Below are 12,913 nucleotides of genomic sequence, written 5' to 3'. Positions count from 1 at the left end.
ACGCGCCTACATGTTGAAGAGGGTCGTAGTGGACAGGGTGGACGCCGAGGACGGACCCTTCGATGTCTTACACCTGGGCACAGGTGAGGGGGAGCAGGGCACTTTCAGAGAAAATAAAGTCCTTGTTTTTGGTGAAAAACTGCAGATATATAATAATCACTTAAAACAGTTAAAGTTTAAATCTCAAGTTTAAACCCTTCAGGCAGTTAACCCTTTGAAACCTGGATCAGTTTTCACAAGCATTAAATCTTTTACACCTGAGTTAACTGGTTTGGTTTCTTTCGTGGTAGGAAATATCCTGCAGATTGCAAAGGAAATTTGCAAAAGTTGGCCAGAATATGACATGAAAATGAATTTTAAAAAAAATGAAAAAAAAAAGAAAAAAGAAAATTATGAAACAACTAGGGAAAGCAAATGAGAAAACTATATTTATAATTGTTATAATTCAAACTTTTTTATTATTTTTTTGCTCATTTTTGAGCCATGTCTTGTTAAGTTGCTTGTTGCCTAAGCTTCGTGTTTTTGACAGAAATTAAACCATTTTTCTCAGCTTTCGAAGGATTAATGCATCTTTCCAGAACTTTGCATTTGAACCAAACAGCATCGTCTAAGTGTCGCTCAGGATGACTGAGCGCGGTTAATGTGTTTATCTGTTGTGTGTAAACATCCTGCATTCATTCATTACATCTTTAAACTTCTGACGGTGAAAAAATAGAGACGTTTACTGTTTTCTCTTCAAAAAACACTTCTGAGAGGGTGAATGCGTTCTCGAGCGTGTCTGGTCTCTGTAAGTGTGTGTGTGTTCATAAAAACATGAAGCTGTGAGTCTGTTGTGATCTTGTGCTTGTGTGTGTGTTTGACAGTGAATGGCTTTGTGTGTGTGTGTGTGTGTGTGTGTGTGTGTGTGTGTGATAAATGGTGGATGTTATTTAACGGCTGGTGACAGGCCGAGGGGCCGGAGGGGCTCCGACGGCTCCATACGTCTCCTCTAAGTGGATTCCTCTCCGGCATCATTCAGCAGCACATTCACCTGCCTGATTAATGCTCTTTCTGCTCTTTCAAGTGCTCAGATTTTCACGTCGGACGACCAGGATGAATGTTTTGACTCGACTTCCTGTCAGATAGATAATTCTTTTTTGTAGCTGTTTGTTATACGAGATAATATCCCTTTTTTATATATATCATACTGCTTAGCCACGCGCCCACGCCAAGGTGGTTTACCTCAAAATAAAAAATAATTTCAAAACGTCTGCAGGTTATGCACTCAGCTGAGAAGTGGCTTTCTAATCCAGATTTAAGCAAATCTTCACGAGTCATTATGTCATCCTAGAAAAAAATAAATTTCAGAAGAGTTTAATATTGACCCTGAGCTAATTGACGCAACTTCTTTCAAAAACTTGGAAAAAAAGGTAATGAGCAACTTGGTAAAAAAAAAAAAAAAAAAAAAAAAAAGAAAATGTACCACAAACTGTAAGAAATTTGTAGATAGAAAAGATTATTTTAAAAAATTAAAATGAAAAAAAAAGCTAAGGAAAAAATATATAAAGAATTAACATAAATACATGTATGAAATTATGTTGCCTAATTATTGCATAATGATTAAGCACTTTTTTCAGAGTCAGGATATTTCCTTGTTTGTTTGTTTTACATTTTGAACACTCTTTTTCCCTTTTTTTTTGTTAATTTTCTGGTAATTTCTTGTACAAATTGTAAGAAATTATATAATTATTTTTAAAAAGTTAGGGAAAATGTCTGGTGAAAAAAGCAAAAAGCTGGGAAAATATCATTTTAATGAACATAATCACATATTTAAAATTTACAAAACAATTCTAAATTGCAATTTAATTAAAAATGTCCTCTTTTTTTTAAGTCGGTAATGCACTGTTGGGGCTCTGTGCGGAGTTTGCATTTTCTTCCCGTGTCAGCGTGAGTTTACTCCACGTTCTCCAGCTTCCAGATTTCTTCTTTGTTGCTCGTTGTCCTCCTCCCATTTTTTTTAAGTAATTTGTTCAGGTTTGAAATGGTAAAATACTGTCTGTTAACGTGTACACAGATGATATGCTGTTTTATTCATCTGTGTAAACTCCATAAAACATGGACGGCATTTTCCGACAGCTCAGTGCTGACAACTTCTTATTTCTGCTCCGCTCAGTCTTGTCCCTAAAATAATGCACGGTCTTTCTCTTCTGTTGAGTCCATGAAAATCTCTATGAACCTGTGGTTTCTGGAGCGGTGAACTCTGACCTCCATTATCTGGATGTCCTAAATATTAACCACAAGGTCAAAAGTGACCTGCTCATTATAATTCGGATGTGAAAACCGGATGTCCTTCACGCTTCAGCTGTAGCCTGAAGCTTCTCAGAGCGCAGGAAGCTCTCACACGTCCTTTCAAATTGAACCTCTGTTCTGTGGCGTTTCTTTTTCTGTAACATCATTTTGAATACTTAATTAAAGACTTATAAATGTAGCTTTTATTCCCATTTTTGATAATATTTAATAATCTATTCCAGCTTTTTGTCAGGTCATTTCCTTGTCACCTTTTGCTTTTTTATTTTTTTTGCAATACGTGACATTTCTTGCTTTGTTGCTCGTGTTTTTCTCTGTGTTTTTGAAAGAGACGAGATGAGATGAGATTCTGTGTTTTTGATGATGAACTTACACATACGTGCATTTCATGATCAGCACCTTCTTTACGAACATTTTGAGCTCGAGCAGACTCGTTATTTGTGTTCACGTGTTTTTCGGCCTCACCGAGTTGAGGCTGAGAGAAGAAAAAATGCTGGAGCGCAGACACAACGTTTTATCTCGTCGCTCTGCGACGACCACAGACATCGATCATGAGTCCATGTACGGTCGGCCTGTTTGACACACTCGTCTGTAGACACACACACACATAAACACACACTCACACACATAAACACACACATAATGTCAGGATGCTCCCAGGGACTCACTGTGGGAAATCTGTGTGTGTGTGTGTGTGTGTGTGTGTGTGTGTGTGTGTGTGTGTGGTTTTTAGTACAGTACATGTTATGAAAATGCAGTGTGTGCTTTCACTGTGTGTATAGTAGCTTTTTTAGCAGACACCTGTGGACACCTGTGGACATTAATACAAACATTAAGTCATTAATCTCTATAAAAAAAAAAAAAAAAGATACCTGCATATGTAGAATCTGTATGCAACGATACAAGATATTTTGGGATCGAAGTGTTCTGGTTTCTGTTTGTAGTCTGAGAAGTATTGATTAGTCATGTTTGAGTAGGAGACATGCCAAACAGTGTCAAAAACACAGGATTTTACACATGAAACTGGTTTATTTTGTATTTTTACCGGTTTAAATCGCCTGGTGTGTTTGTTTTGGAGATGAAGAGATCTCTGTGGTTAATTCAGCTCCTGATAAAAGCCTCCTGAACACTGAAGAAATTATAACGGGAAAAGAAGGAGAAGTTTCGGCTGGTTGCAGCCTGCAGTCCTCACCACTAGATGTCACCAAATCCCCCTAAATCTGACACACTTTACCTTTAAATATTTGAGGCCATCAGGGTTCAAAAAGCATCAACATGATTGAATTGAGAGTTTTTGTACATTAGTCTACTCAGTGAATGCATTATAATTATTGTGTGTGTTTGCATATAAAGAAATGATATAAATGATCTTTTCTGTTTTTCTTTCAGATGATGGGAAGGTGGTGAAGGCCGTGTCAGTCATCAAAGATAACTGGGACACAGAGGAGATCATTCTGGAGGAGCTGACTTTGTTCCAGGTGAGATTCAGACATTATTTTATTTATTTATTCATTTGACAATTTTCTTTTTTAAATTTTCTTTATCATACTCTTTATTTTTGAAATAATATATATTTTTAAAAACTATTATGTTGTGATGAAAAAGAACCAATAACAAGTACTGACAGTCATTTCAGAGAATGTATGCTCTTGCCTCAAAGTCCTTGAAAAATCCTGGAAATTTCTCGGTAAAAATGTGTCTGAACTGTGTCAATAACACTTTTGGTAATGAAGGTTCTTGTAGTTTATTTCCTCTGCTGACATTATCCCTCAGAATATTAAAGGCCCCGCTGCACAGACAAACACATGCAGCCACACAGGACTTTTATGGCTAAAATCTCAGGGTTTGTTTTGGTGTCTCTCAGTACCCATCGACCAGCGACGCACCATGTGATGTGCTGCATGAGGCCTCGCATATCGTTTCCAGTGGAACATATTTGTCCGGAATAACTTCACTAAACCAAAAACCAGATAGCAGGGCACATATTTCCCAAGGTCCTCTGTGTAAATAATCTAATACAGAAGAGGAGCAAAGGGCAGAAATGGAGATATACGGAACAAAATATGGAAAGAGCAGAAGAGAGGGGACGAAAATAGAGGAGGACACGCGGAGGAGAGGGATTAAAAGACGGGAGGAAGTAAGGCTTTAAAAAAGAGCACAGGTGAAAGGAAGGAACAAAGACAGAAACACAAAACAGCCACAAACAAACAGGAAACCAGATGCACTTTGTCTGTTTACTGAGATTAAAACAGGAACTAACCCATTTCCAGCAGCCTCTCACAAAAACAGAGACAGAGGTAACGCAGCTGGTTCTGACCGTACAGCAGAACAGCAGGTTTTAGTTCTTAACTTTAAAGGTTTGAGCCAGAGGAGTGCATCAGACAGCATCCAAAAGTGCCAGTGGAGGATCCCTCACACCCCCCACAGCGGTCCCAGCTAAGACCCCTAATGTCCTAAAATCCAAGTAATATCCTCAAGTCCTAGAACTGTCCTAAAATCTTCATAATGTCCTAAAATCCCAGAAATATCCTAAAATAATAGAAATGTCCTAAAATCAACAAAATATCCTAAAATCCTAGAAATGTCCTAAAATCCAAGAAACCTTCTAAAATCCATGAAATGTCCTAAAATCCTAGAAACATCTGTTCATCTGAGAAATGTCCTAAAATCCTAGAAACGGGCTAAATTCCACAAAATATTTTAAAATCCTAAAACATTCTCAGATCCAAAATAATGTCTTATAATCTCAAAATCCTTAAAATAATGTCTTATAATCTGATTACTGTCAAAGAAAGTTATAAGAAATATCTTAAAAATCCACAAATTACCTACATCCTAAAATCCTAGAAATGTCCTAAAATCCACAAAATGTTCTTCACTCCTAGAAACATGTCAAATCCTTGAAGTTTCCTAATATCCTAGAAAATTTGCAAAGATCCTAGAAATGTCATAAATCCTGCAAATGTCCTAAAATCCTAAAAAAAACAAGTACGGGGCTGCTGTGGCCCCCCGGCAGAGCCGGCAGAGTCTCCGTGCTGTAAAGATATCTGCCCTCTGTCGTATTCTGAGTCTCCTCCTTGGGCTCGGCCGCTCCGCTCAGAGTGGTCAGGGGTCATTTACTCCCTTTGTGAAACGCTGAAACGAGCCAGTGAGCTGGAAAAAGGAGCTGTGGGGTCGTTTAGTCCCCTGCAGGAGAAAGAGGCTCGTTAGATTTCTAATCTCAGTAGCTGCTCTGACCTCTAACGCAGCTCGGAGGCATTCCTCTGCCTCTGCACGGCTGAAATATCAGCTGTTTTAAAGAGCAACGCCGGCCGTCTTTGTGTTAATCGTCTGAGCCATCTGTCTTTATCTCAGGTGAGATGTGCACAGTTACAGTTTTATGTTTCAGGGTGTTTTCCTTCATTCAGCCGTGGCATTCATGTTGCCCCAGTTTAAAAATCCTTTCACAGATGAGTGTTTCTCTGCACTAATGTTTGTACACCGTTTGTAATGAAACGTATTATTTCATCATTATTTAATCACCCAAAAGCATTTTTTCATGTTCAGGCTGATAAAGGGTCCCCAATTTCTCTTAAAAATCACATTTTTGTCTGATTTCTTCACATCATCACATCATCAGTCACAAACTTCTCCAAATGTCTTTTTTTTCACACTGAATATATAAATGCTGTCGTATGTCTTTGTGTCTTTATGCAGCAGGTTTCTAAGTTCATCTGTTTCCTTTTTTGTCGTGCAGAGTCCTTCTCCGATCCTGAGCATGCAGCTGTCAACGAAGAGAGTAAGTCGATCTCTCAGCCTGTTCTTCTGTCTATTACCTGACTTCTGTGTGTATAAATTTATTCAGAAAAATGTATTTACATTTCTTCTTCTTTTTTAATCTACAAAATATAAGTAAAAACACAGAATATAGCCCCTTTCCACTTCATTAACTAAAATAATATAATATAATATAAGAAAATGTGAAGATTAAATCCACAGTCACTCACAAAACAAAAAACAACACATTGGCAAACTCTTGTTTCGAAAAAGGAAAACAAAGACACCTAAACAAAAAAAAAAGAAAATTAGGCTCTAAAAATGATTTTCAGTTCTTTCTTACAATGACAAGGATTCGTTTTAGTTTCCTCAGCTTACTTGTTTTCATATTCATGAAATAAGGCAAACATTCACATTCACATTATATTAAAAATACATGTTTGATAGATACACAAAGATCAGTTTGCCCTGACATCTATCAGAGATGCACAGCAACAATAACAATAATAATAATACAACAAACAAAAAAAATTAAACAATAATTGCAATTTCTGATAGCATGTAATATTACATACAAATATTGTAGTTTGTGTATGTGGCAATAACAATTAAATGTGTATAATAATAGTGGAGCTAATACTAATGGCAGTAGTAGTTGGTGTTGTCGAGGACCGCAGCATCAGTGCAGCCAAGTCCTGATCCAGGCGCAGCTACGGGCAGGACCACAGCATCTTCGAAGCCAAAGACTTAAACTCCAGTTACTGACTCAGTAGTTAGGAGTTACAGTGAGCCTAGAAAAATGTAAAAACTCTTGTTTTTTCTTTCTCTCACTCGCTCTCGTTCACAGCAACAGCTGTACGTGTCCAGTGAGCTCGGCGTGGTCCAGCTGGGGCTGCAGAGGTGTGAGTTATACGGGAGCGACTGCGCTGAGTGCTGCCTGGCCAGAGACCCCTACTGCTCCTGGGACGGACAGACCTGCTCCAGATACTTCCCCACCAGCAAGAGGTGAAAAGGCACTGGGAGGGGAGAAACTAACTCATTAGGATGAGTTACAGTTTTAATCTCATGTATTTCTTATTTTGTGATAATCTAATTCTTTTATGCAAAATATAATAATTTAATAATCTGTTATTTTGCTTCTTTTTTTAATCTTTATTTCCAACATGTACCTTTTTTCCTTCCAAGACCATAAACGTACAAACCAACAAAAGAATAGTGCATAAAAAACAAACAAAAAACAAATAGTCGAATCTAATGTTCGAAAACAGGTGGGAAGAAGTGTAAACTTATCTGGTCCCACCCCCTCGCCATTATTCATTCATTAATGAATCTTGCTTCCTTAAACGTAACTCATAACCAGCAATGGTATATGCACATATTTATCTGTATCTATTTATCACTCTCTCTATATATATGTATATATATTTATATCATTCGCTACCAAATATGTCCTACAGAACTAGAATTTAATTTATAAACAGTTTATCATATATACTATAACTTAGTTGGCAACAATGTAATGTGAACATTTATGCCAATAAAGCTGATTTGAATTTGAATTTGACAGTGTGAGAGAGAGAGAGAGAGAGGAGAAAATGTCAGACCTGGTGAAATTTGGCAGAGGAAAGTTTAAGAGATAACTGAGCAGAGAGACCCTCAGATGTGTTTGAGTCTAAAGGCCGTAAAGCGAGGAGAGGAGGGGGCGCGGGGAAGGGAAGCGGGGTCAGAGCACAGCAGAGACGGGTCGACCTCGAAGGAGGCGGAGACGTGACAGCGCTCTTCACCGTGGCTGAAATAACACTCTGTATTTTCATAGCCTGCTCTTGCTCCGTGTTTGCTCATTCATAATCACAGTAGCTTCATATTTTCACCCCCGAGGAGCCGGCGGTCGCCCAGTAACAACACAGAGGAGGAGGACTTAATGCCGCCATACGACTTTATCTAAAGACAACTGCATCATCTGCTGCTGTCAGCTCGTCTCAAATAAATGAGCCTGCTGTCTGCTTTAGTGCGCACACACTAACCTACATTAATGACAGGAAAAAAAAGAATAATAATCAGATATAAAAGTTATTTAAATGTTTCTTTGTTTCTTTTTTTCTTCTGACAGGCGGGCGCGGAGACAGGATGTAAAGTACGGAGACCCCTGGAGTCAGTGTCCAATCACAGAGGACGGTAAGGATTTTCGACGTCTGATACGAATAAAATGTCTCAGTTTGAATTATTGTCATCAGTTACATAATAGACAAGGTTAGTGTGTCCTCAGAAACCGAAGATTTCCACTTAAATACACACTCTGTGATTGATTTAGAGACGCCATCGCTGGTGGAATATAAAACGTCACAGTGGGACGTCAGTTTGACTCCATAAAGCCTCATTCCCTCTGCAGCAGACACGGGTTTTTATCATCGCCAGCTCTGATTGGCATTGATGGGAACACAACACCCCTATGAATGCAGTAATTTCAGCCTCTTAATGGGCATCTGCAATGACGCGCAGTCACTAATTACTGTCCGTCTCCTCCTAAGCAGCTAAAACACTGATCCAAATACATCTGCACTGAGTTTGAAACAGAGACTGAATAAGAAAGAGATATATAAAGAGAAGAAACCACTGAAACGTTTTCAAAGACCTCTGTTCTATCTGCTGTTTACCTCTTCTCCTGCCTCTCTGTGACAGACACACCAACAAAACAACACACACACACACACACACACAGGCCTAGTCTACGCATACACGGGTATTTTTAGAAATGCATATTTTCCTCCTCTGATTACACCAGAGCAACAGGTGGTGATATAACCTCTATTGTAACGCCACATTGGCCAGTCAGAAGCCTGAAGACATTACCAGAAAACACACAACAACAACAACAACAACAACAACAACAACAACAACAACAACAACACCACCACATGACAGGGGAGACACACACTCCGCCTGTGTGAGCCGCACTGGTCAGGCGTTTCTAAGCTGCTGCTCAGCCACAGCACATCTAAAGAAACAGCAGCTGGCGGACTCATAATGTTAGCATTAATTATTATATGGAGGACAAAATCTGCCATAATAATATGTTCTTGCTTGTGCCTGTCATAATTTTGTTTATAATAATAATAACTTTTTGATATAGCACCTTTAAAAACAGAGTTTAAAAAGTGCTTTGACAACCAAAGCAAAGCAGAAATGGGCTCCAACTACAACGATACAACAACAAAAAGCCAAACGGCCATATTGAACACAAGCGAAAGACACAGGGCAGTTAGGATGAAATTAAAACCAGAAGACAGATAATGCAAGATGCAGGACACATAATGTCAGCATAAAATAATACAAAGAAATAGACCAAAAACAACAACAACAACAGACGGATTTTAAGCCATTCTTAAAATACGTCTTTTTTCATATTCACACTGAGTATCTTAAACACAGGTCCCGAGGAGGTCGCGATATACTTTTTCTCTTTTGAAAAAAAAAACAAAAATAAAAAACTGTCTCAGCACAAAACCACTGTATATACTGAATATATTTCTGTTTTTTTCCCTTTTTGTTCTGTCAGATTCGGACTCTGTGGAGGTGAAGTCGGTGTACGGCGTGGAGGGAAACTCCACCTTCCTGGAGTGCGTTCCTCGGTCTCCGCAAGCTGAGCTCAGGTGGACGGTGCAGCGCTCAGAGAGCCAGCAGCAAACTGTCGGTCAGACGCAGGACAGCAGAGAGGTGAGCCACAACAATTCTCCCAGAAAACAGCAGATGTTGTTGATATGTCTGTTTTTTCACAAGTAAAATTCAAATGTCTGATTTTCCTCATGAGAGTGAAAGAGAAAAACTATCTACCCAGCTGGTAAAAACAGTTTTCCCTGCCATGAATTTACTTCTTGTTTTATTTTTCTAACTAAAGTTTCAGTGGTGTTGGTGAGCAGTGCAATGAAATGAAATGCTCTGCAGGAATACAGGCGTTTAAACGTCCAGATGCATTTTGGTCCACAGCCACTGATGATGCTCCATTGGAGACCGAAAATAAAATGAGAGGTTCAAGACAAAAAATTTTGTGTTTAATTCAAGGCAACGTGTATACTCTGTCTTCTGGAATTAACCCTTTGAAAGCTGAGAAATGTGGCTTGATTTCCTTCAAAAGGCAATAGGCAACTTAAAAAGAAACAGCCCAAAATTGGTGAGAAATTAGCAAAAGTCCTACTTGGCAATAAAAATGGCTATGCATTAATATTTTATTTATTATTTTTTGTTTGTTTATTTATTTCTTTATTGTTTATTTTGATTTTTATTTATTTTTCTTTAACATACTTTAAATATATAATTATATCGTTTTCAGGTAATTTCCTTGTCACCTTTTATTGACTGTTTGCAGTCAATAAAAGTCTTGCCAAGTTGCTCATGATGTTTGTCCCACATTTTTTAAAGAAATCAGACAAAAATCGATTTTCTCAGGTTTTAGACATTTAAATACTTGTGAAAGGCGTCTGAACGCAACACAGGAAAAAAAGGTGATGTTGATCCAGATGTTAAAGGGTTAAATGTGCATGTGAATTACCAAAGAGTGTGAACCGACATCTTAATTATCATCTTGTTGTGTGTTTGTCTGTGCTCTCTGTCAGCTCCCTCAGAGGGACGATGAGCGCTCCCTCCACATGAAGCGAGGGTTGCTGGTTCAACGCCTGGAGCTGGCTGACTCGGCCTCTACACACCTGCACCAGCCACGAGCACTCCTACAGCCAGGTCCTGGCCCGGTACCGCGTTCACATCATCCCCAACCGCAGCCTGCACCCGACCCGCCACCAGCACGACCACGGCCCCAACCACCCGGGCCCGTCGTCCTCGGGAGGATCGGCGCCGCCGGGGTCGCCGGGTTTCTCGGCCAGCCGAGGCCCCCTCACCCACCTCCTCCTCCTCCTGCGGGTCACAGGAACTCGTGGCTGCCCCAGCATCCTCAGCAGCTGCCTCTGAAGAGCTACAAAGACCTGCAGCTGGTGGGGACCAACAGTCTGAGCGTGGACGAGTACTGCGAGCAGCTGTGGTACCGAGAGAAACGGGCAGCAGAAACTTCGCACTCTGAAGCTCAAGCAGGAGAGCAGGAAGGCGCGGGTGAGGAGGAACAACCCTCCTGAGGTCCCCCTCTAGTCCCCCGGAGGACACAGAGACTGCTCACGGACGACAGATCCGGGACACGCAGAGGACGAGGACAGGCTTCATCAACAATATTTGCTTTTTGAGCAAATAATGCCAACTGGTAAAGTGACAACAACCACATCTGCCATTAAAGACTGACAGTTATAAGAAAAACGAGATTAAAAATATCCTCAACCTGAATATTTTGACCTTTATTTTAGATTTTGTTCAAACCTTATTTTTATGCTATTAAAGACCAAAACAAATCCTGTAAAATATTTTTATTTTATTTTTTAAATCCTTTTTTTAATTATTTTTTTTATTTTGGTTTTTATGATTTTTCCTTTTTTTGTGTATAATGTTCTTCTCTGGATGTTTCAGGGATCAAATAACTGATCTTCCAAATCAAATAGACAAATAAAAAATATCAAAAAGGCCACAAATTGCAACTTTGGCTCGTCTTCGTCTCCAAAACCACCACCAATTTTGCACTTTTTTTCAATTTCAAAGGCCAGTAGCAAAAACAATAAGACATTTGTTTGTTCCTTCCAGTTATTTTGATCTTTTGCACAGTTTTGTGTTTGTCCATCCCAAATGTCATGGCTCCAGAGTTACATGTGGGAAGATATTGAACCTTAAATAAAGCTTCTCACCAAAGACATTTTTAAGGGGGTGAAAATGGCAGCACTCCCAGAATCAATAAACTAAACTAAACTAAACTAAAATAAAATAAAATAAAAAAATAAAATAAAATAAAATAAAATAAAGTAAAATGCCTTACTCAAAATTCATCAAAAATATTTTGGGATTTTTTTCTTTTATTTGGTCTCTAATAGCATATATGTACATCTGAACAAAATGTAAAATATGAATAGAAACTTCAGTCTGGTTTCCACAGAGTGACCTGCACTGTATCATCTGTCCATCTCAACAGAAACAAGTAGACACAGTTTCAGGGGAAACGAACCATATTTAGTTTTCCATGTCAGCTGTCGGGTAGAAGCTACCGTTTGACATGGCTCATTGCTGTTGCTAAGCTAATTAGTTTAGTAATACAAAAAAAAACTTTTAAAACCAACTGATCTGAATTTAAAGTTACTACTTGTCGTATTTGGGGGACTGGTGGGCTCTATCTACTTTAATGATATAAATTTACAAATATCCACACTTCAGCAGTCTTTTTTTCTTCTAATATCTATTTTTTCTGTTTAAAAATTGTCTATTTAAACCTTCTGTACAACCAGTTCTGCAGTGCATCTGTAAAATAGCACCAGACAGCTGACATGAAATCTCTTGCAAACTGACATGCAAGTAGAAATGTATCAGGATCTCACACACAGTGCAGACAGAAATATGTAATCTATATGTTAAGTTAATGACAGAAGACTAATTCATAACAGTGTTTGCCCAATTTACTGCCACACATTTAACTGTGTTTAAACATATAATGTTTCTTCATGTATTTATGTTCGTTCTGAGACGTAATGTTGATCTTCTTCATACTCACCTAATGGATCAGTGGAAACGCACACAGGAAATGGACCTCGCTTGAAAATACGTAAAAAATGTATAGCTTATTAATTCTGCCATGTAACTAATAATTATTATTCACATTGATGTATATTAAAAAACTCTATTTTTGATAGTTTCTTTCTTTGTATTGTAGAATTTAGGACTTTAGGATGTTTATATAAAACTTGTGGGCTTCTTAAAAGTGAAATGAGAACTTTTTTAACTTCACAACTCTAAT

The 12,913-nt window shown here is 38.5% G+C and overlaps 1 protein-coding gene across 1 annotated transcript in view; it reads left to right on the top strand.

Annotated features, from left to right (window-relative positions):
• Positions 1–11,261, top strand: part of si:dkey-49n23.1 (semaphorin-3D) — a 99,093-nt gene extending 87,832 nt beyond the window's left edge. The window contains 10 exon segments of the mRNA XM_042510822.1: positions 3–83; positions 3,676–3,764; positions 6,023–6,064; positions 6,890–7,047; positions 8,153–8,217; positions 9,599–9,756; positions 10,653–10,733; positions 10,735–10,858; positions 10,861–11,086; positions 11,088–11,261. Of these exon segments, the coding sequence (XP_042366756.1) occupies positions 3–83; positions 3,676–3,764; positions 6,023–6,064; positions 6,890–7,047; positions 8,153–8,217; positions 9,599–9,756; positions 10,653–10,733; positions 10,735–10,858; positions 10,861–11,086; positions 11,088–11,175 (1,112 nt within the window). The 3' untranslated portion in view covers positions 11,176–11,261.
• Positions 11,262–12,913: the final 1,652 nt, after the last annotated feature.

This window comes from Plectropomus leopardus, chromosome 2 (genome assembly GCF_008729295.1).
Source record: "Plectropomus leopardus isolate mb chromosome 2, YSFRI_Pleo_2.0, whole genome shotgun sequence".
Classification (NCBI taxonomy): Eukaryota; Metazoa; Chordata; class Actinopteri; order Perciformes; family Serranidae; genus Plectropomus; species Plectropomus leopardus.
This window is presented reverse-complemented; position numbering and strand designations above follow the sequence as displayed.